The 24,996-nt window shown below is 50.1% G+C and overlaps 1 protein-coding gene across 1 annotated transcript; it reads left to right on the forward strand.

The window, feature by feature from the left end:
- Nucleotides 1-1,177: 1,177 nt before the first annotated feature.
- Nucleotides 1,178-22,738, forward strand: LOC115317977 (chitinase-like protein Idgf5). Its single transcript, XM_029977711.3, has 2 exons — nt 1,178-1,252; nt 22,589-22,738. The coding sequence occupies exons 1-2, from the start codon at nt 1,178-1,180 to the stop codon at nt 22,736-22,738; spliced, it is 225 nt and encodes a 74-aa protein (XP_029833571.3).
- The last annotated feature ends 2,258 nt before the right edge of the window (nt 22,739-24,996 follow it).

Consider the following 24,996-nt stretch of genomic DNA (forward strand, 5'->3'; position numbering starts at 1 on the left):
ACCCCTCCCTCCACCTCCTCAAGAGCTGCGCTCTAATTCGGCGTTACAGGGAGTTGTAAACGACTTCAACTTTTTGCCTTTAAGTACATTTGATTTTCTTTAGCTGCTGCATGCATTGTGGCAAGTTAATTAGCGGAAATAACGGTCATAGACGTTAAGCGATGCTATCACATTTCGACGTAACTTCCGGCGAAGCATTGTAGAAACACAAGTCCGTTTTTAAAGTTGTAAACATCGCCATTGAAATTTTGGTATTCGTATTCGGTTTCACATTCGACTTTCGGGCCACTATTAGGCACTGTGACGTCCCCGTAGGAAGGGGGGGGGGAAGCCACAGTGTGCTGCGCCTCAGCACATCCGATAGGATTCGTCGTCAAGGATGGACAGCACCCCGCAGCCTCGATTACACAACAATTTATGTGCAGCAAAGGAAACAGCCATCTAGGGATGCCAAGGGGGCACTCGTGGACACCCGTAAGAATAATAGTAACGCGACAGGCTCCAAGAGCATTGACAAACGGAGACCCGCAAGAATAATAGAGCAACCAAGTCTACATGCACAGCAGGTCCAGAGTTTCAATAACGGCACAACAGAGCACTGACAAAGTTCCTACGCGCTGCCAGGGAGCCAGATATAAGCAGTGACCTTCCTGCTGCGAGGTCGGTTTAATATAACGCTGAAATGTTCTAAGTGGCTGCAGACAAAACTCACGGTCTCTTGCTCGGCCGATTGTTTCGCTGAGGATTGTGCTGTGTCCGCTCCCTCCCGTTGGACCCGGCCGCTTCTTTTCTTGCAGTTCGGTTTCTCCTCACCGCACCCCGACAGGCCCCTCCTTCCCCATCTCCTTTCTGAATGTCTCTCCTTGCTCACACGGCCGCTACCAACGTCTTCTCCCCAGCAGCTGGTTTTCTTCCCCTCGAACGTCCCTTTTTCGTGGCGCATCGATGGTCGCCCGGTTCTCCTCCCCTACTAGCCACGGCCAGCCACGACATCCGCGTCAGGCACACTTTCACACACGCACTGCCACTCTATCGGGGGTAAATTTCATGACGAGGTCAACATCGTCACAAGACTAAGGGATCCGGATTACATCCGAGTTGAAATGCCTTTTTTCGGCTTCACACTTTGCAGGCGTGCGTCGATGACATCGGGCCAGAGATATATTCAGCAGCGGGCATGTCGAAGCACAAGGAAAACTCCACGCTTCACTTCCTGATCATTTATGATGATCATCAACTGTTGAAGACCAAGGTAAATGCTGCGCGGTGCGCCATCGAACATTGAGTTCAAGTGCGATTTATTTCATTCAGAATTGATTGAAGGATTGATCATATCTTTTAATTTTGTGTCGGATGGCTCTCTGACTTGGGCTCTTCAAATTAAAAGTGCGGAAAGTAAAGAGTAAATTAGGCGTTCGACACCTGATGCGAGAACCAAAGTCCATAGCGATATTAGCGTTTCCTTGGCTCGGCTGGCGTCGTGGGGTATTACCAATAGTAATATATTCAAAAGTTTAAAGCGCTCCGGATGGCGCCGTGGTAGTTTCTTGATAGCTAAATATTTGGGGACTGATTTTTTGTGCGTCAGTTCTCGGACGTTGTTCAGCGAACGGGCGCACTAAAAATCTATGTCTGACACAGCCGCCGTCATAGAACTAACGCCCTGCCATCTGTAGGTCGTTAGATTTGCAAAGGTATTCCCACCTGTCTATTGGGCATTTTGTGATAGGCCTTTCGACAGGCCACGTTTCATCCTCTTGCCCCCTTTTCACCCCCGGCTAGGGGGTGCCATCTCACTGACAGTTGGCGGTCGGCTGTCTGATCCGGTAACGTATGGGAATATTGCCCGGCGTCACGCGTGCCCCGCGACAGGTCCTGGAAGGAAGCTAGGCCGTTCACTTCCGGCTGACAGTGACCTGGAGTTAAGCCTTTTTCATCGAAGAACTCGGAGACAACGCCCAGGCGGGACGAGCGAACTCCAAGCCAACGGATATCGGAGAATTTACGTTGTTTGAGCTCTTTTCGCAAGAAGGAGAAGAGGCAGGGCAGAGACAGCATTTCCCAATCTGGCCCAAATGGTTATGATGAGCAGCGTCATCGGAGGCGCAACGCATCAAGCCACAAAGAGCTGTTGTCAAGGTGAAAAAAGAGGAAACACAAAACCACCAATTCCAATGACCCATCCACCGGCAGCGTTTGCGAGACCACAAAATCCAAGGGAGACAGACGCGTTCGAGCCCAGGCTGAGCAAGGAAAACCAAAGTCAGGGCCTCTGGGGAAACTTGCCCTGTTCCAGCCAGCCTTCTAAATGGAGGCACCGAAAATTCAGCGTCGTACGATCTGGCCCGAACGCCCCTGATAAAAAGCGCTGCTGAAAGCTCAACGACGGCAAGTCCAGCCAGCGGCAGCTGCCGTCGAGGTAGGCCAACACTAAGCAGAAAAGAATGTATCTCAGGGATCTGCCAGCCGATGGAGACTAAAACAAGAAGGGACACAGAAGAAGCAGAGAGCGAACCAGGCCGAAAAAAAACAAAAAAACAATTTGGAGCAGAGTCTCTTGGAAACTTCGTCGTCATCGCAAAATGATGTCGGGTGTTCGTCCAAACATAAAAAGCACCCAGAAAAAAGCCAGCACATGATAAGCGTCCTCCGGTCTGGTCGGGACATTTTGACGGAGAGTGCCATAGGAATTCTGGCGAATACAAGTCCCGCAAAAGAAAGATGTCGTCGAAGTCGGGAGAAGTTGGGATATTAAAATCGTGGATATAATAATACCAGGGAGCTATTGACTGACAGTGGCTTCGAGAGGAAGGGACTAAGCAGCGACATGGCAGAGCCGAGTCTTGACAAACAAAGATCCAAGGCGGAGGTGATTAGAGAAATCGACGCGCTGAAGGACCAACGAACTTGATATCGAAAATTTAGGTGCCGACATGGTCGGCGCGTCTGCTTGAAAGAGAGCCCGAGGAGCAAAGACTGGGCTGGGTCACTGACATTCAATCTGGTCCAGTATGTCTATGCTGGAAAAAGCGGTGGAGAAACTGCATCGTGACGTCGCCGGTGGGAGGAGCCTAATCTCCATCACTAACCAACTACATCGGAAGAGAACTGCACCGTGACGTGTCCGGTGACGTCGCCGAACAGTGGCGATTGAGTTAAAACTACATCGTTCTTTTTTTCCCTACAGGGAATTTCGGAGAATCGCCGAGTAGGCTAGCGCACGCCAGCTCGGAGCACGTGGAGCGAAAGCTCGCGCTGCAGAACCCCGGGATCGTGGGTTCAATCCCCGCTCCTGCCCCTTTCGATCTGCTGGATGAGCATCGTACCGGCGTGCGGTCGTGTACTGCGTGATGCACGTTAAAGTCCCCGGGCTGGCAGTCGTACTGCACTGGCTAAATTGCTTATCTACAGTGGGTAACAATGTCGCCATGTTCAGGCAGACTAACCTCCTGCTGTATAAACAACTAACGACAAATTTTACTTATTGACTGTATTTGAGTGCGTTAGTGCAACTTCTCTCGTGCTGCACGAGAAAGAAAAAATGTTCCTTCGCGGGTTAAATTTTCGGTGAAGTAGTAAGCAAAAAAGAAGAAAAGAGAATATTTCCCTCAAGTTGGTTTCGTAGTAGAAGAGGGGGAAGAAGAAAATCAGTTGTTAGTCCCACTGTGTGTATGGTCTTTTCTTTATGTGTATGTTTATTTTAGTTCAGCTGGCCTGATCTGAAGCAGTTGCTTTAAAATAAAGCATATCTCTCTCTCTATCCACCTCAAGTATGAACGAACTAGCTCAACTTAAGCCTGTTGCCGTTGCTTGCTTGGCATTTCGCTCAGCCAAATCGCTTATATGGGGTGCACTCAACTGAAAACACAATCGTGTTAAATCGTGTAATAGTATTTAGAATATTTATCGATAACGCCGCTGAACTTGCATCGCTCGAAGGACTTCCTTTTTGTGAGCGCCTTCTCTGCTTGAGTTTGTTGGAAACACAGCCATTTCGATCCGAGGCAATCGATGATAGCGTTGGGGACATCAACAAGTACGAGGCTCACAAAGCACTGGAAAACACCAATGTTTTCGTCGCTCCCGACGGTTCCCTGGAAGCCACCAGCGGCGTAAAAGCGTAGAGCTGCGAGGACTTGTTGTTCGACCGTCAGCACATGGGAGCCTTCAAGACAACGCTGGAGCTTTCCGCGAAGCTGGTCACACAGCCAGCGAGTCACCCCTTTGGTCAGCCGGTATTCGCCCACAAATCTCACATTGCTCGTCTCAAAAGCGTCCCGGTGATCTCTAAAAACTCGATCCGTTGGCGAACCCAACAGTAGAGATGCATATGTTAGGGTCGCCATTTTTTTACGATACAGATTGATCTTTGGCTTCGCATCGACCACTCAGTGATCTGCATCGTCAAAGTACATCGTGACGACATTTTGACGTCACCGCCAACTGCATCATTTTACGAGCATAGCCCTAACTGCATAGAGAAAAACTACATTTCAACGTCATGTCACGTGACCCGGGAAAAGAGCCAATCAGTGCCCGATGCAGTTATCTACATCATTCAGTTTGCGTTCCAGCTTAGATAGACAAAACAGCCTAATGAACAAGGTCACCAAAGCACGAAGGAGCTATACTGCAGAGAGCAAAAGCTGTTGACTGGTCTTAGAGATGAAGATCGCTATGATAACCATCCCTGGAAAGCATCAATCGATGCTTATAAGGTAATTTATTGCAAGTGTACAAATGAGCTGCACAATGACGAAAATATTCCCTGGCCAGGAGGAACAAAGGGGACAAAGGACAAACACAATCAATCGATAGTGGCTGCAAGAGCAAGAGACGCACTAGTGACATCGAGGAATCGAAGCTCGACAACCGAAAAGATCCGAGGGGGGGAATGAAAGCACCGGCACACCCATCTCGAGAAACCGTCCATCAAAAGCAGTTTCCAAGCAACAGGCCTGAAGGGGACACCAGTGAAACCACGCTTCGAAACCGAGCATCGCGAATAAGAGGAACAAAAGCTCTGCGGAGTCATCCATCGTGAAGAAGGTGCTAGACAAGCCGCCAAACTCGCCGCAGTTTGCAGTACGAGACGAAGAGCAGATAATCGAGGGAATGCTGGAGCGGTGCTTGACAAGTCTTCAACCTCGTCCAACTACCTGGAGTCCCTATGTCCCCGTAGCTCGTCAGGCGTGGTAGTCAATACAGAATTTTTCTGCCTAAGCCAAATGGAGTCGGTTTAGCCGGGTGTTTTTCTTATTTATTTTTTTAATTATTCAACACTCAGTGCGCAATAGATTAGACAGGGGAGTGGGAACAATAGGAATGCTAATATAAAAAAGCAAAATATATAATACTTAAATAACTGGAGACATGAAATTGCTAATAGATATAAGAAGAAGCGCGTGGTCGGTAATTCATATGAGCGATGCGGGTAAGCGGTTGCAGTCTTTGGAATTTCTAGAAAAAAAAGTCATATTAAACGTTAGAATGGCACAATTTGACGCTGACTTTGTGACGATGATCATATAGTGTTGAAACAAAGTAATGGGAGAATATTTGTTGTGAGTGGAGCACAGAAATATGGTGATCGATTTTAGCAAAACGAAATATAGAAGAAACTGTTGCACAATGTGCGAAGCTGGGGAGTAACAACCTGTCGTTCATTGACGTTACACTGGTGGTGAAGTTATCATTGGCCAGCTTGAAGCATGTATATCTGTTCTGAACACGTTCAAGTGAACCAGTAAATTAAATAATAGAGGGGTCCCAGACGAAAAGTACATACTCTAGGTTGGAACCAACTAGTGTTTTGTAAAGAATTATTTTTAAGAATGATGGCTAGAGGTTAATTTACGTTTGAGCAAGCCAAGCCTTCCATTTCCGTCGTTAATGATATAGTTAATATAAAGTTCTTAGGAAAGGTCAGCACTTAAAATCATGCTCAGATGCCTGTGTGAGTCTACAAGTTCTAACGGTGCGTTATTAGTACTAGGAGCAAAATTTAAATTGGCCTTACGTGTTTGGCGCATCATTTTGCATTTGTTAATATTGAGCACCATTGAACAGATGTCACACCAGTGTAGTATGGAATCTAGCTCATATAGTTATTTTTTTACTCAAAATCATGAATATTGCACGATAAATGTCACAGTCGTTACAAAAGTGTTTGATTAAATAAAAACACCTTTTGCAAGTTAATAAGATATAAATAATAAAGCAGAGGTCCCAGAACGAACTCCTGAGATACTTCGGGAGAAAAGCGTGCGGCAGAGTTGGTACCATTTCGCTTTAAATATTGCGAGTGATTAGTTAGATATGATACCAAACAGTTAAAAAAAAACAGAGTTGATGTGTAGTTAACGCAAGCGATAAAGGCCGGTGCCATATCTTTACCAACGCTTTGGCGAACTAGAAATATTCAGCCCTCCCGACCACCCGATCAAATGCCGAATGAAAGTCGCTGTTGATAGACACGAGTCGAGTTTTACAATATAAATATCTTCTAAAGTCGTGTTGACCTGGTAAAAAATAATTTGTATTCTAGGATGATAGCGTTTGCGTAATAATTATGTCAAAAAACGTTCCTGGGGACGCTGGTTAGTGAGATGGGGCTATAATTGATAGGAACGGGATTTTTATGAGATTTCTGCAAGTGAATAAGATTACCAATTTTCGAGTTGTCTGGTATGAGTGCTGCCTCAAATGATTGCTGAATAATATGTGCAAAGATTACGATAAAAAATGTATTTGTAGATTAAAAAAAAAATTGAGTTAATTTGATACATTCCAGTTGCAGAGGACAGCATAAGATCATTTATGATGCTCAGAACACCATCGGGAGAAACGATGAGTGGATCCATTAAAGGGGCAATAATCAACTGGAAAGCTTGGGTTTGCAATGATGGGGGTTCTAGAAAAACACATAATAAACACTTCCAGATACATTTTAGCAAATATATATTCATCAATCAAAGTTTCCTCAAGTGTTTTAGCAAAAACGTTAGGGCCTATCGCGGTGGCGGAATACATTCCACAATGGACGCGGATTATTTTTTAACATTGCTCGTAGCAAAGTTTGGAGTAGAGCCGCTAAATAAGCTGTTCTTAGAGTATCGGCATTCCATTCCCCGGCATTGTTGTGGGCGCCGCCATTTCGGCTCGTATGCAGAGCAGACGCAACTGCCGATCGTCATGATTTAAAAGTGCGACTTCCTCAGCATTAGATTCGGTGTTAGGAAGATCACGCAGTATTTCTTTGCTCTGTCACGAACTGTTTAAACATTTGTGGAGGGCGGAAAGGTGTTTCCTGTGATTTTAGATAAAGCTTCAGACAACTGGCAACCATGATTTTACGACACAATATGGCCAAGTCTCGTTACTCTGAAGCGTAGCTTACTTAGTGGCTCAAGTTTGAGGAAGTTGAACTTACCATTCTGAACTCCCTTCTTTTTAGGCTTAACAGCACTGATATGATTTTGCCAGCAAATGTGGCAGGACTTGAGCCTGGCAGTTTCAAATAGATGTTTATTTTTGTTCGATAACCTCAAAAGCGCCGGATAAACCATGATGAAGCATAATTTTTAATTATGTACTTCAGAAGTATATATTTTTCAGTGATCAAAATCACCGTTTCCTTAAAAAACGCCCAGTTTGTTTCGACAGAGCGCTTTGAGAAGTAAGAAAAACGACATACAAAGAGCTGAATAATTCAATATTAGTGTCATCAAAAATTGGCTTTGCTGAATAGGTTTTGTTTTCATGGGAGCCGATTGTATTGCGTTTCGTTGAGCTGTAGCGCGTTGCGTTATAAAGTTTCTCTCGCTTCGTGGTAGAAAACGTTAGAAATGAAGCAAAATAAAGAAAGCTAAACGAGAATGCTGATGACCTGTGTCGGAGCTTTTAAAAGGTGTACGAGCTTCATGATTGCATGGTGCTAAATTGTAAAGTTAATTTTGTGTCCTATTCTCGGAAATTATTATTTTGATCTTGTAATCCCTTATTTCAAAGAACGATACCGTAACATTAGTTTGTATTCCTGGTTGAAAGCATGTTTTGCTTTTAAAGGACTTAGTCTCTGCCCGAGCTTGAATAGTGAGTGAGGAAGATGTCAAGTATTGGGTGTGGGGTTGCCAAAACTCTTGTTGGGTCTAGCGAAGCACTTGTTCGTGCTGGGATAGTGGCTTGTAGTGTTTGTATCACTAATGCCTTCCCCTTAAGACCTGAGTTGATGTCTCACTCCTTCGGATATTTCCGATCCCGCCCTCGCCCACGTCACTACGGTGGTGATCAACAAGGAACCTTTTTCAAGGGAAGCAAGGCACCTATCAGGTCAGCGCAAAATTGTTAAACTTCTCCACGTATGATGAAGTCAATGGCGGCAGAGGAGCGTCATGACAGGTATTGTGGAGGTCGCGATACCTTCTCCCGCCTCCCTCTCACCCTCCGGGCCGGGGATGAAGGGGGTGTTATTCCATTGACAGTCGGTGACCGGCCGTTTCAGCCGGTATTGACTGGATACATCCCACCGCGGCACATCAGAACAGGGGGTTAAGCCGGCCTCTTCCCGTTGCCAGACTCCTCGAGTGGAGCCTCTTACAGTGGAGAACGTTTGAGGCATCAGCCGGAATATCTTTCGTTTTCGGAAGCCTTCTATTCATCAGTCCAGGAAGTACGGCGGAAACTGCGAGCGCAAGGTTGACAAGGCGCCAATGGGTAAGAGTCCTCACCGTGCCTCCGGTGGGCTTCTGTGCAAGGAAAGGGATTGGAAGCGGATATCGGAGTTTGGAAGCTGACACTGCGCCACCATTGGCTGCAAATATTACTACATGAATTATCATATAGGGAAGTGGGAAAATATGACCCCCTTAAAAGGAGCAGCAAGCCACAGCGAGAATGTGCTCTCGGACGACGTTAATACATCTGTAAATATGTATAAAGTATTATTTGTGGTGAGACACCCTACCGTCTTCTGCTATTACTTCCTTGATACGTCCCTCGGTTGCCGTCTTTGCATAACCCTGCTTTAGCATGCGTGCATACCTCCTTGGTCACAACAAACGTGCGAGTCGCGAATGTAGCCATTCTCAGATGTTGGTCAGCGAACGAGCGCACAAGAAGAGGCGCGCGTTTATATGGCTAGAAGAAAGAACCTGATAGGCCAAGTGAAAACCGACTGCGAAGAAGATGATAATGCGTGTTCGGAAGGGGGGCATGTGTTTTATTGAGTGCTAAAAACCTTGCAGCCTTGCGAAGAGCAAGCGCGCTATGGGTACTGGGAATGTCATTGTGTGCGGGAAATAATACGTTAGGGCAGCGGACGCATCGTAGTGTTTACGCTGTGCCTGGCACCAATGGTCTAAAGCAGTGGTTTTCAGCCTTCGGTGTTCCGCGAACCCCTTGTGGATCGGTGGAGATGATAGAGGACCCCGTTAGTGGTGAAGGGAGGGGAAGATAAAGGTTAATTATAATAATGATTTATAAAACGGATATAACTAAGGGCTATAGTGTAAAGTAGACTTCTCTAATTGACATACACCCGACAAAACTGGCCAGAGAACTGGAACATGAATTCTCGATCTAAAAGAAGACTGTTGCATGTTTATATTTACTCATTTGTGTATACAAAAGGAGCGAGCCAGCGTGGCTCGCAGACGGGATCCTCCTATCGGCATTCCATCCGTCTCGTGAAGCCCGTGCTTTGTACCCAATGGCAGCCGCCAGGTGCGTGCCGCTAGCTGCTGCCATAACACCCTTCCACTGCAAGTCCGGGGTTATGGCGAATATTGCTGCGGCGCCCTCCGGACTGTTGTAGATTTTTGGAGTGCTGGAGACTCTTGAGCTGCAGGAACATCTGGGCGACAATTTCCTGCTGGGCTGACAGACACCCCTGGTTTTTCTGGGATGCCGGGCTGGAAGTCGCTTGCCAGCTCCACCTGCGCATCTGGAGCTGCCCCATCTCCTTGCTTCCTCTAGCTGCTGCCCGATGGACGGCGGCAGATACTGTCTCGATTCGTCATTCATTAGTTCAGCCTCCTTAACCTGATGCCGCAGGTGGTCTCCATGACGGTTCCAAACTAAACCATCTGTCAGCTGAACCTCGGTCGAGGATGCACTAGTGGTCGCCCCAGCAAAAGCAGGCACCCAACGAGGTCTCGGCCTGAAAATCTTGGCCCAAACAGCATCTCCAGGCCGGGGTACCGGCTCTGCTCGTGCTAACAGGTATATGTATACTTTTTGCTGCAACTGTTGGAACTGCACTTTGCCCTGAAGATCCGGCCGTAATAAGTTCAATGCCGTCTTCAAGCGCCGACCCATGACCAGCTCTGCTAGGGTGCGTCCAGTAAGATCATATGGTATTGTCCGGTACGTGAACAGCACTCTGGCCATCCGACACTCGAAATCTCCAGGTTCAGACTCCTTGAGTTTCTCTTTCACACTCTGTCCCACCCTTTCTGCGGCACCGTTGGAGGCTGGATGGTATGGAGGCATAAGTATTGGCCTGACCCCTTTACGATCCAAGAACAACTTGTACTGTGCGCTTGGGAATGCGGGACCATTATCTCTCACTATCATATCCGGCAGCTTTCGACTTGTGAATATGGACCTCAACCATTTCATCGTAGCTTCTGACGACGGTGACGGCACGCGGACTATTTCCACCCACTCTAAGAGCGCGTCTACCAACACCAAGAAGTAGACAACTTGAAAGGTCCCCCGAAATCCACATGGAGACGTGACCACATACGCTTTGGGAATGACCACGGTGTTGGTTGCACTGCCCGTGGCGCCTTCCGATACACTTGGCAGACCGCACGTCTGCAAACTCTGGCCGCGATGTAATCATTGATGCCGAGCCACCACACGTGTGTTCGGCCCACCAGCTTCATCTTCTCCACCCCCGGTTGACTCTCGTGTAACAGATCCGACCCTGCCGCTCGCAGCGAATTTGGAACCACCACACGGTTCCCCTTGTCGGGTTCTCGTCCGATTCCCCGGGCTCCTGTTTCCGGATGATGAACGTGACACACCAACGCAGACCTCTCGGCAAAAGGGGTTTATTCCACTCACATTCTGGTGGGGGGTTTCGGGATCGGGACAGGTGATCGAGGAAGCCTGAAGAGGGTGCGCCGCCACTGTATGCTGCATGCCGATCGTCCGTGCGGTGCTAGTCTACACCACATCCTGTGGACGTCGCCGTCGAGGGTCGAATCCGGGGTCTAAATCCGGACCATGTCACCGGGCCGTCGCCCGAGCCGACGTCGCGGTCGCCACCACCGCGTACGTCCGTTGTGGCCCGTTTCCCGCGCCAGAGTTCCTTTCCTATTTGCCGTCGTCTGAGCTTCCCCCGTTCCCGCCGTCGCCACGCACCAGACCGGCAGGGGCCGCTTGTCTCCCATCGTGGGCGGTCTCTCACTGGAGCTCCCCGTCTGGCTCTGCCGCGGCGCGAGCAGGGCCTCGGGCGCCGACGCGATCCGGGAGGGGGGTTCTATGATGTCCACCGCCGACACCGCCAATGTCTTCAAGATGGGTCCCGAGAGAGGAGGCGCTCGGGAACCAAACCTCAAAGGCGCCGTCCTTGCCACGGAGGGGACCGAAAACGAGTCTCCAGGCGCCGGCGTCCGGTTCTCGACCAGAAGGGATGCCGACGGGACCCCACACCATCCCCTCCTCAAACGAAGGCCCGGGGGTCATGAAGGTCAGAAGTGGAGGTGGCGCAGATGACACAAATACCGCACGGGAGCTCAGCTGAGTGCCGCCGATAATGGCGATCACCCTTGATGATCGCGACGAGGGTGCCAAACGAGGCAAGCCCGCCGGGACAGTTCATTCACAGGGAAGCCCGACCAGGCGGTGTACAGTCCAGAAGCGGGCACAGAGCACCACCGCTCACAGCACGCACCGGCACTAAGTCGCACACAATACACCAAAATTGAAAGTCCCTTCCACCCCAGTGTTCGAGACAGAAAAACAAACGCTAACAAATCGCGGCACTGAATATCGTACAGCGTGACAAAACCAAATCTTCAGCTCAGTGTGCATGCCACAAGATACAAACGAAGCTCTTCGTTCTAAAACTATTAAGCATACACTCATCAAGGTCGTCACGCTACATGTTCAAAAGATGTACCCAAATATCAAACCTATCATCAACTCAGGAAGCATGCCACAACACCAAACTATTGTCGATATGTATAGTCATTAAACAACCATTGTTCTTATACAAGACAACCCAATCGTTCTCTACTAAAATGTTACATAATCTACTTGAGCGCTAGAGAATCGCTTCTCCGACAACAGAATTCACTTTCCACACAGCTAAATCACTTGTGATGAAAGCACAAAACATCAGCACAAAAGTTAACCGTCTTCGCGTCACAAGCAGCTACAAATCCTGCACCATTTGCGAGGTGCGATACACAATAACCATACGAACAAAACCTGCCGCTGACAGTACCAATTAACATTACGCATATTCACGTAGACATCGTTCGCGACTCTTTCGCCACAAGCAAGCCACTACTACGGTACGCGGAATGCGGTTCGATAGCCGCCACCCCGAGAGGCCCGTGCCCCGCGGTACCGGCCATTGAAGCCAGCAAAAGGGGACAGCATTTTGATATGCCGGATGGTGCGTCCAGCAAGTCTATTGGACGTCCTTCTTACAAGGCTCTGTCCGCAACGTCTGGCCGTGTACCAGAGGTTGCCGCGTCACTCTTCGGGGATAATCTCCAAACAAGAGCGATGAGCGTGCAACGGGGGTACACACCGAAGTGTAGTGGAGTGACCACTATGAAGTCCTGGCCCTGCACAAGCTAGAGAGTTTTGATCAACGCATTGATGCACATTCAAGTTGTCCCCCGGCCAAGTCACAACACCGCATGACTGAAAAGTCTTCTTGCGATTGACAAGGTCGGCCAGGATCGAGCAATGGAGGCGCCTCATTTACGCGTCTCGCAACTCTTCTATTCTCAATCCAAGCAACGAGTCCTTGGATGAACGCAACAGTGTAGGCACAAAGCCCGCCCCAGACCAAGTCGAAACACCGCATAACCCAAAAGTCTTCTTGCGACTGGAAAGACTGACCGGGTTCGAACAATGTAAGCACCCCGCACGCGTATCTTCTCTTCCTCTATACAAGCGCGACACCGAAGTGCCATACAATCTAACCGGCCAATCTTGGAAATGGACGAGTTAATAAACTATGTTTGCCTCGCAGAAACCGTTTCCGCAGCGTCAAAGTGTTTACCGCATTTACCGCTGGCTTCCAACACCCGCTGGTCATTCATGCAAAAGCTGCAGTTTGTACAGCGACGGGCTGACCTAACGCACAACAGTTGTAGGCCGCCGACGGTCATGCCGCTGCCATGATTTCTAGGCTTCCCGGGCGCCCGCCGACGTGAACCGTACGTTTTTCCGGGCCTCCCGCGCAGCTGTACAGGATAAAGCTATAAACAACTCGTCCCATTATCGCAAGACCCGCCACCTCCCCACAGGGCTTTTCGCTACCGAGAACGGCCCCGTCCCCATCTACCGTCTTTCCCCCTTAACACTAACCCGTTATCCCTCCGCACGCCCTCGCGTCCCAACGCGTACACATACGCGGCGGAGAACCGGTACCATGCCCAGCGGCAACGCAGGGCACGTACTTCCCCTCCACTTCTTCGGGCTTGGGGACAACAACTCGAGTGTAATCTCCGCCCGAAGCTCAAACTCCGATATGGCGGTGTGAGGGTCCGGCAAAAACTGCACGCAATTAAGCGGGATCACCCCCACGACTCTACAGCCAGGGAGGAACAGAACATGACAATCGCGTCAACCTGGACCCCACGGAGCATTACACACAGCCACTGACAAGGTGGGTACGGAAACTCGGTGGCTCTCGGAATTCCGATGCATTCACACCAGGCATCGCGTATCCGGCAACACTTGGGGGGATTAGTCCCAAGGTATCACCTCTGGCCGCAAGGTACTGCATCACTGCGGTCGGAGCCACAAGAGCACATATTGTACCCAAGCGCTGTCGACGCACGGTACTCAAAACCGCGCCGACAGCTCAAAACAAGGCCAACTGAGAGCGAGCGTGCAATAAAACTCGAACACTAGGCTCCCCTCGGACAAAATGCAGTTCGGGAATAATTTCTCGATGCAGTCCGTGCAACCGCCATCCGCAATGCAAGTAGTATTGAGATACTCCAACAGCGAACCCTCTCTGACGCGAGCAGTCGAAAACAGTCAACCCAAGGCACTGCAACGACACGCGTACAAAGGCGGCCGCGCACGTCCCATCGCCTAATAAATGAGCTGACATCTCACCCATCGGACGTGGACAGCCGGAGGCGTAGTCGGGGCGACAGAACACCCGACACTGCAGGCCTCAAAGAAGGCGGGAATATCCACGCACACTGAACACTTGCGCGGCATCAAGAAGCTGAAGGATAGACCTGCCAGCATCCGACGGCACAGCTAAACAGTAGATTAAGGCGCTCCTCGCCACAGGGGATAAACTTCTGGTTGATTGGGACGAAGGATTGTCAGCAAAGGGAACGTCTAGGTCCGCGCTTCTTCATCAAGCAAACGATCATGTCGGATCTCGTGCGGCGTTACTACAACGAGGATCGCCCCCAAAAGGGGTGCGGAAGCAATGCCCCAATCCAACCGGAAACAAGCCAGGAATCGGAACTCCAACCAGAATTTAAAGCAGGCTCCACGTTGGGCGCCAATTATGTCGGGTTCTCGTCCAATTCCCCGGGCCCCTGTCTCCGGATGAACGTGACGCAGCAACGCATACCTCTCGGCAGAAGGGGTTTATTCCACTCACATTCTGCTGGGGGGTTTCGGGATCGGGACAGGTGATCGAGGAAGCCTGGAGCGGGTGCGCCGCCACTGTATGCTGCATGACGATCGTCCGTGCGGTGCTAGTCTACACCACATCCTGTGGACGTCGCCGTCGAGGGTCGAATCCGGGGTCTAAATCCGGACCATGTCACCGGGCCGTCGCCCGAGCCGACGTCGCGGTCGCCACCACCGCGCACGTCCGTTGTGGCCCGTTTCCCGCGCCAGAGTTCCTTTCCTATTTGCCGTCGTCCGAGCTTCCCCCGTTCCCGCCGTCGCCACGCACCAGACCGGCGGGGGCCTCTTGTCTCCCATCGTGGGCGGTCTCTCGCTGGAGCTCCCCGTCTGGCTCTGCCGCGGCACGAGCAGGGCCTCGGCCGCCGACGCGGTCCGGGAGGGGGGTCCTTTGATGTCCACCGCCGACACCGCCAATATCTTCAAGATGGGTCCCGAGAGAAGAGGCGCTCGGGAACCAAACCTCAAAGGCGCCGCCCTTGCCACGGAGGGGACCGAAAACGAGTCTCCAGGCGCCGTCGTCCGGTTGTCGACCAGAAGGGGTGCCGACGGGACCCCACACCCTGAACCACACTGTCGTGCGACACCGAGAGTTCCTCCATGTGGTTTGCAAATGGCCGACACTCAGCTCCGGATGGTGGAGGACCCCCAGTTCACAACGCGTACGCAACGAAGCCAACACTGAGTCTCGGTCAGTCGCCGCCTCCACTTCTGCGGCAGACAGAACCTTTGGATACGCCCCCTCGACCATGAATACATCTAGGACTCTTGACACTTCCGACATTCTTACTGGTAGTAGCAGTCGGCTCAGGGCATCTGCATTACCCAAACTGGCACCTGACCTCTAGGACAGATTGTAATTGTAGCCATTCAGCGTCAACGCCCACCGCAGCACCCGCGGTGGACTCTGCAGCGGAATGTGCCAATCGGGCCCTATCAGACCCAACAATGGCTTGTGATTTGCAAACACTTCAAATAACCTTCCACAGACGTATTGGTGAAATTTTAGAACCCCGAACATCACGGCCAGAGCCTCTTTGTCCAGCTCGCTGTAGTTCCTCTCTGCTGGTGTTAATCTCTTTGAAGCAAACGCCACAGGTCACTCAGCACCAGTTTGCATTCGATGTGCCAACACTGCTCCAATGCCGTACGGCGACGCATCGCAACATGGCAGCACTGGTAACTTGGCATCATAATACATCAACACGTCAGCAGACGTCAGCGAATTCTTAATGGTTTCAAATGCTGCCACTTTCTCACGACCCACTTCCAAGATGTTCCTTTCCTGAGTAACTGGTGCAGCGGATGCAGCAGAGATGACAAGTTCGGCAAACAACTCCGATAGAAGTTAAGACCACTCAAGGAACTTTGTAGTTTACATACATTCGTTGACTGATGTGCTTGGAAAATGACCTTGACCTTCTGGGGTGCCGGATGCAGGCCATCATTATCGATAGCGTAGCCCAGGTGCTCGACTCTCGACACCCCGTAGGTGCTCTTTTGCCGCTCCAGCTTCAATCCTGCACTGCTAAGACGCCGCAATACGTTTTCTAGGTTTTGGCGGTGTTTTTCCTCCGCCAGCCCGTCACTAGATTATATTCAAAATAGATGACCAGCTAGTGACAACCTTGCAATAGGTTTTCTAACTCCCGTTGAAACATGGCAGGCGCCGAAGCCACACCAAAGGGAAGCCGGTTATACTGGAAAAGTTCTTGCTGGGTGTTGATAGTTGCATACTCCTTTGATGCATCATATAATTTTACGTGTTGGTCGGCGTCCCTGATATATAAGTTCGAGAACTTCACACCTCCCGCCAACTTGCTCCGGATTTCTTCCACCCATGGCACTTTGTACGTCTCAACGTCTGCCACCTAGTTCACGGTAACCTTGAAGTTTCCACACAGCTGGGTCTTTCCATCCTTCTTCGGAACTGGAACCAGCGGTGCTGCCCCCTCCGACTTGCGCACCGGACTCAGGATGCCTTCACGCTGCAACCGCTGGAGCTCGCGTGCCACGAAATCCGGAAGTGCGAACGACATCGCTCTCTGGCCTAAAAATCTTGGTCTGGCTTTTTCAGGTACACTTATCCTGGCCTTCACATCACGAAGGGTATAGAATCCCTCCGCAAACAGCACTGAGAATTCACCGGCCCAATCTTCTACACCGTCGACGCGGTGGACGTCTTGCAGACTGTCGAGCGACATGCCCAAAAGTTCTCGCCCAATTCCTACCAAGAAGGGCGCGGGACTTCCTCTCACCATGAACAAAGGCAACTGAGCGTGCCTTCCGGCGAACCCGTAGCCTTCCCGGCAACCGCCGCCTGTTGTCGCAAGTACCCCCCCAACTTGACGTCGGACTGTTGAAGAGTCGCTGCCGGGAAACGCCTTTTGAACTCCACGTCATCCATGACCGAGTAGACAGCCCCCGTGTCAACTTTCATGCGCAGCATCCAAACAACGTCGGGCGTTGTTTCCCGCCCGTTCGCGCCATGCTGTCTGCCAGTGACCGTCATATCTTACAAATTTTTCGTTTTTTGCTTTTACGGACATTTACTGGCCGCATATCCTTTCTTCTGGCAAGAAAAGCACTGTAGCTTTTGGAGTCTGCACGAAGACTCATGGTGCCACCCATCACAATGATGACAGTCATCGGCTGCCTCCCTGGCTCCCAATACTCGATGCAGAGTCGTCTCTGCCGCCTAGCCAGTCATTAGTTCCGCTCCCTTGGCCGCTGCCTCCATGCTCGAAACAATCTGTACGGCTCGGTCCAGTGTGGATTCGGGTTCCTCCAAAAGGCGTTTTATCATTAGGTCGCTCCGAATGCTGAGGACGAGCCTGGCTTTTAGGTTGTCCAGCTTCCGACCGAACTCACATGGATCCGCCAGCTTACGCAGCTCGACGATGAAATCCAAAATTGCTTCACCTTCGTTCTGCGTTCCGCAATAGAAGTGGTAGCGTCGGACAGTCAGGGACGGTCTCGGAGCACAGTGATCCGTGAGCAGCTGTAAACTTTCGGTCAGTAGAACTGCACTTGGGCGTCTGGTGCCGCCAAATTCCGGAGCAGGGAATACGTCCGTCTACTGCACAAACCCAGGAATACTGCACGCTCGTTGTCTGCCGGAATCCTGTGAGAAATGACGTGCTTGTCTAAAACTTTTGCGTTCTCTTGCCACGCGTCCCCGTACTCTTCAGTAAATGCTTCCAACTTTGGCAGGGCGCCGGCGCTACGTCATCTTTCTCGGCACAGAGCAAAACTGTTCACTCACGTTTCTCCTGGTCGCCAGTTGTTACAGGTGTATATTTACGCAAATAAATAAACAAAGCAGCGATCCAGCGTGGCCTGCAGCCGAGATCGTCATGTCGGCATTCCATCTGCCTCCGTGCCGCCCGCGCTCTTTCCCCACTAGCAGCCGCCAAGTGCGTGCCGCTAGCTTCTGCGAGAAAAAAGACAACATTTATTGCGGGGCTTTAGCTATGATGCAGAGTTTCGTGGACCCGTAGAGTTCCTTCCCGGATCCCAAAAGGTCCACGGACCCCCATTTGAGATCCGCTGCTCTAAAGGGTTCACCACACGGTGTGACCGGCAATGTCATAAAGAGTAAAGTTTTCATAGTTAGTGTTTCTCTCAAAGGGTTGGCGGTCTCGCCCGCTCGGTTTTGCGGCATTGTAACGTGTGGTCAATCTGCATAATAGTTACTAGTAACAATATTGCTAGGTTTCGGCATTTGATTGGTTGGTTTATCAAATGAATATTCCTATGCATTTTGTGGTATTTAACATGTCGCAATCCGCCCTGCAAAAACTGCCTGTATTGAGAATTTAAAGAGCCAAGATATGCGGGCGCGATGATTAGAAAACAACATAATCTAAACCCCCAGGCATAATGAAGTAAAATAACATCCCTGTATACTATCTATTTATGTCTGAGAGTTTTGATTTTGCCCTATGAATTAATATTGACGAGTGAATCTGTAACAAAGACAGACTTAAAAATTATGGAAGCATTTATACGTTTATCTCGGGTTTATCTTGGAACCACTATTCCGTCATTGGGAACTGATTGAATCAAACGGCCATGTTCTTGGTCGCGCTGTCCTTTAAATGCACAAAAGACAAATGCAGTCCCCGACGTCTCTCTTTGTAACCGCCGTTTTGCGAACAGTTTCCACCGGCTTCGGGAAAGAATAATAGCTTTCCGTAGTTTGTACGCAAGAGCCTAGCACTGCAAGCAGAAGCCCGTGTCGTCACGCTAAGAACGGATTGATCCTCCGTCCGCAATCCAGAGCGTAGGATCTACGAGAAACCACCTATGAATAAGACATACTGGTCCATTGGTAGAAAGAATTTTAGAGTGAAACGGCATTTTTAGTTTAATGCACTGACTTTGTTATCGTTGAAACTACATTATGTACGTGTGATAACTTGAGCAGACGACATTCCAACGGGCAAAGAGCGCTTCTTTATTGAACGTGCTATACTTATAGGCGCTTGTCACGTGACATCCGTGACCGGGGTGCGCACAGCCGATGCGCCGTGGTGCGCCGTGACTTGCAGCGCCACGCTGCTACATTCCTTCCCCCTCACATCAGCTTCGGAAGTCCTCCGGTTTGTACCTGTCCGGTGGACGCCGCACTCGCGTACTTCTTCTGGAAGTCGGTGCCTCAGTACAAGGCTCCGGTGTCGTCACTGGCGCACTTGTGGAACTCGGTGCTGGAAGCGGCTGCTGACGCGTCCGTGTAGCTTGTTGACCGCCGGCTTGAGAGTCCGCTGGCATAGCAGCAGAAGCAACTTGTGGCACCATCGGCTGGGTTTCTCGAGGCACCGGAACATCTGGAAGCGTAGGCTCCTCCGGCGTAGGCGGTGCAGCAAGGGACGTCGGGCTTGCAAGGCGGTCTCGGATGTGGTCGGCGTGTGTGAACCGCACAACCTGAGTGATCCATCTTTCTTGTGAATTACAACTACCGGAGTCGCCCACTCACTGTGACTTACGCGGCGTAAAACCCCGCTCTTCTCTAGCCTGTCCAGCTCTTCTCCAACCTTATAGCGTAACGCGTAAGGCACCGGTCTCGCCTTGCAAAAAACCGGCGTACAATCTTGTTTTAGAACTATCTTCGCTTGATAGTTGTTCGTGACACTAGACTGATTAGAAAATACTGTCGGGAACTTGTTACGCAGCGCTTCTATTCGGTGTGAATCAGTTACATGCTCCAGTGACATGACGCTTTTCCAATCAAGTCTGAGCCTCTCAAGCCAGTTCCGCCCCATGAGCAACGGCAATTTCTTGCCTTGGTTATCGACGACGATAACGGGCAGTTTCAAAGTCTGGTTTTCGTATGTGACGGAAACGTCACATTGCCCTTTTACCGGGATTCGTTCACCCGTGTACGTTTTTAGGTTTACCCGAGATGGCTCACACTTGACATGAGGGAACACGGTTTTCGCAACACTTTCAGGAACAATTGTTACAGCCGCTCCTGTATCAATTTGCATGAAAACGTCCGCCCCTTCAACATTGACTTTCACTTCATAACCCGAACGCACCGTGTTAAGGCAGTGATAGACGTCCAGTTCTGAATCGTCCTCCGAGCAGTCCACTGCATTCGCGTTCTTGGGTCCCTTTTTCTCGTTCGAGCACACTTTTTGCAAATGGCCTAACTTGCCACACTTGTGACACGTAGCATTCTTGTACCAACATTTGCTTGCCGCATGCGCCCTTCCACATCTTTCGCAAGACTTTTTGCTTTGCTTGTGTTTTCGAACGTCACGCTTATTGACGTTATCTTTCTGGTTCGCTCTTATCTCGTTCAACGACGCGTCTTTGCTTCCGGCGTGTAGTAACGCTGTCTGTCGTGCCGCCTGCTCTTGATCCAATGAGATCTTGCATGCCCTTTCGAAGGTTAAGCTTTCTTCGGCGAATAGCGCACGTTGCGTTTCTTCGCGCCGTATTCCCGCCACAAGCCTGTCCCTCAGAGCATCTTGCAGAAACTGGCCAAAGTCACACTTCCTTGCCAAATGCTTTAGCGCTACAATGAAATCTTCAACGCTCTCCTGTTCCTCTTGTACACGTCTGTTGAATTTGCACCTTTCCGCTATGACCGAGCTCTTCGGGCTATAGTGGTTTTTCAGCAAAACTTTCACTTCTTCGAACGACTTATCTCCCGGTACTGCCGGTACGACCAAGCTTTTCAGAACTTCGTAAGCTCGAGGTCCTATAACGGTCAAGAACACCGCTAGCTTCTTTTCTGGTTTGATGTCGTTTGCGCTAACGAAGTGCTCGAAACGCTCTAAATACGAGTCAAAATTCTGTTGTTTTTCGTCGTATTCGTCAAGCTTTCCAAGAGGTGCCATATTTCGGCAAACCGACGGTGTACTTATCGGTTGCTGGCTTCCGTCCGTCGTGTCCGCTCCGTCCGTCGCCCGCTTGAGATGCGATGACTGCGCTGCTTTGGCTGTCGCTGTCCGTTCAGTTGGCCCCGCTCGTATGGTGCTCGTCTGCTGCCGTCTGCGACGCTTCCGCTGGGCAGCGCGGGTGCGTTGTCATTCTCGTCGCCAATGTGATAACTTGAGCAGACGACATTCCAACGGGCAAAGAGCGCTTCTTTATTGAACGTGCTATACTTATAGGCGCTTGTCACGTGACATCCGTGACCGGGGTGCGCACAGCCGATGCGCCGTGGTGCGCCGTGACTTGCAGCGCCACGCTGCTACAGTACGAATAGGCTGGCCAGAACCATGAGGTAACAGCACTATCAAGCCTTACACTCCCCACCGACGTCCTCTTTAGTCTAGTTCCCCCTCCGTCCGCGAGAGGGCAAGTGCTGGGCTAGAGTTGCAGATAGCTTAAAATAGATCTTCAGGCCTTTTCTATTCACATGTGTGATTCATTATAGAGGTAGAGCGAAGCTCAGTCGCAGTACATGCTCTCACTAAAACACGCCGGGGTGACACAGTGTATCTCGGCCAAATGCTTTGATTCACCGACTTTCAAAAGTAACTTAATTACAACAATTGGATTAATTGGAATGTAATAAAACAGTCATGCCCCGTCGAAGCGGAGCACTACGTTCTGCAATAAGGCATTTATAATGTGTTCGTATTTTGTTTTTTCAATGTGCTCAAAATAGCGAGACAATAACCCTTGCATTTGCCAGGTTCGTCCTCAAAAATGAAATGAGAGATTTTTATTGTAATAGAAATACACAACCCAAGAAAGTTTTTGGGTGCTGACCCTTGTGATGACGACGGTATTCATCAGGTTTTTTCCTGAAGTATACGGTGTCTGAAACGAGTTTCTGACTGGAGTGTTTACTGTGTCCCAAAAAGCTGGTTTCTTGATTTCTTCCTGATGACGTCATAGAAATGTCGTGCTGTCGCAGGCCGCGATTTTGGCGGTTTTACAACTGCGGTGGTGGCTGTGGAAGACTTCCGTTCTGCTGCAGGTCGCTCTCCAGCTTCAACGTTTAAGGAAGCTTGGACAGCCAGCAACTGGGACACTGCGACGACAACGACCATCGCATTCCCCCTCGCTCTTTCTTGTGAGACTTGTACGTCGAACCGCCAGGATCGCGATATCCGATACCATGACACTCCGCATTCTTTGACGTCCTTTACTGGCCTTTCGCGACCACTTTCGGTACATTGGCGGAATATGACGTTCAACCCAGCGGTTGGATACGCGTTTCTTCAGGCACCGTAGATTGAAGTGCACATCACACCATCGGGCTTCGTGGTCCTTTCAGGCGGAGTACTTCTACCACAAATACCTGAAACGCAACGGATCAGGGATTGCCGCTTTCGACGTGGAGTACGACGACTTCGCCAACCTGTGTGGTCAAGGAAAATTTAAGCGTCTGAAGGCCATAAAAGACGTTGTTGCGACCAAAGCCTGACGGACGCCACGTCGTCCGAGATTCGAAGAATGCGCCAAGAAAATAAAAACGCGGAGGATTCCTGAGTGCCCGGGGACTCCACAGTTGCGAGCTCTCGTTGAAACGATTATTGGGTTGACTCGTGTCGAGGTGCCTTTTTCTTATTGCACTTGTCGAACGCGTTGGAACGCGGAGCGCTGGCGGCCGCCTTTTGCTCTTGCATTCGAACGCGTTCAATGAGTACAGCCAAGCCAAAGGCAGTTAGCATTTTACCTGCCCACTACTCGCTCGAACCAGGTTTGCCCTTGCGGGCAAACCTGGTTCGGGTTTGCCCTTGCGTTCTCTTCTGCTCTTCTCCCTTAGTTCACACACGCTGCAGTAAACATTTTTCTACCGTGCAGAGTCGCTTGTTCTTCATCGCCCCGAGAGCGCCTTCTAGTACTAGCTTATGCGTTCCATTGCTTAAACCTATAGCCTTTTCAAAACGATAGCCAGAAGCATTGGTCATCGACATTTCTCGTGCATGAAGCGTGCAATAATTTGACTTCGAATCTTGCCGAACCATGACGCTGTATTAGTATTTCACCCGAGTTGATTAAATTCCATCTGTGCGTGTTGTAACCTTAAAAGAGAAGTATGTTTCTCACATTGTTCCTACCAAGCACGTAGCCAGCATTTTGATTCGGGGTGGGCCCGCCCATGACAAAATCCTGTATGAGGGGAAGGAGGGAGAGGAGGTCCCAGCAAGACAAAATCTTCGGGAGAGGGAGGGGGGGGGGGGGGGGGAGGCGGGCCTCATTGTCCCCTTCCCAACCCCCGGCTACGTGCCTGGTTGCAACGCTGCGCAAAGTACTTTTGGTTGTAGGAAGAGATTATGCTATTGGCCTCTGAAACGCGTATGTTCTGATATGATAACCTATAGCTTAACAAAAATCTAGCTACTTACAGTCTCACTTTCAGCATAAAGGGGAACATTGGTAATAACCCGCGAAGAGCCCAACTATTTTTACTACGGTTATTGATAAGGATACAAAAATAGTACGCAGCGTCTGCTGGTATAGTCCGGATGAGCGCCATCGCCTGCTACACCGTCGGCTCTTTCGCTTGAGTATTACCCCTGTCAGACGGGCTAGTTTAGTGTCACTACAAGCGAGTGCACTTCAACCCGTCGAAACAAACTCCAAGTGTGTTGGTGCTACACGAAAAAACTTAGTGTCACTCTAAAATGCTGGCAAATGACGATGGGTAAGTAAAGGGAACCCTAAATATTACAATGCATACGCATTTGTTTTCATAAATAACTTCGTCGTCTTATTAGAAACACGTTACCAGACGTAGTTGCGATACGTCACGATCTTTAATCCAAATTTAAATCCAATTTGATAATTACGATCAGCCATTACAAGCCAGTGATACATGTTCTCACGCCGGTATGATGCCTACCCAGGTTGAAACGAGCAGGGGTAGGAATTTAACCCAGGATTCCTGGGCTCTGCAGCGCGAGCTTTCGCTCCGCGTGCTCCGAGCTAGTGGGCGCGAGCCCACTCGGCCACTCGACACTCGCCACAACGAAACTACAACGAAACATCATAAAGTGTGTGGAGGACGAGCTGGAGGGCGATATTCGCGATGTTGGACAGTGGAAGCGCGTGGTTGGGGCACGTTTCTCCGTGAGAGCCCGACGCCTTTCAGATGAGAGGCAGCTGGACCTGGGTACCGACGCACAGGCAAGAATTTCAAGTGACATCGATCAGCAGCTTCAGGCCAATGCCTTCACCATACCCGCTCCCATGACCGACAGCCTACCCGTGATCAGTCGAGAACGGTAGACTTTCCAGAGGAACGAACGGTGGTTCCAAAACACCTTTCCCCTATTAGGCGAGTTCCATTTCAAGCAAGTCTTTCGCGTCTCTCCTGCCACCTTCAGATTCCTGGTGGAGTCTTGCAGGTGCCTCCTGGTCGTCGCTGGCCGTCGCGCAGGGGCCAATGCTGGAAACTAGTTTAGCCGCTTGTTTTTCTAAAATATACTACTTTCCTGCCACCAGAAAACAAGTGCGCATCAAATATTACTCCTATAAAAATAATACTAATTTTACGCAGCGTTAATTTCCTCTATTATTTTTTCTCCTTGAACACTGCTATCGAAATTACACACTTTGTCTACCAGAGCGAGCGTAGTGTGCTCCCCGAACTCACTTCATGAAAGTGTGTTCTTCCGGCAGGGCTGGGGATTGAGCTCAGGATCACTGGGTTCTCCAGCACGAGCTTTCTCCCCACGT

The sequence above is a fragment of the Ixodes scapularis genome, unplaced genomic scaffold, assembly GCF_016920785.2.
Source record: "Ixodes scapularis isolate PalLabHiFi unplaced genomic scaffold, ASM1692078v2 PGA_scaffold10__122_contigs__length_95168666, whole genome shotgun sequence".
In the NCBI taxonomy this organism is placed as follows: domain Eukaryota; kingdom Metazoa; phylum Arthropoda; class Arachnida; order Ixodida; family Ixodidae; genus Ixodes; species Ixodes scapularis.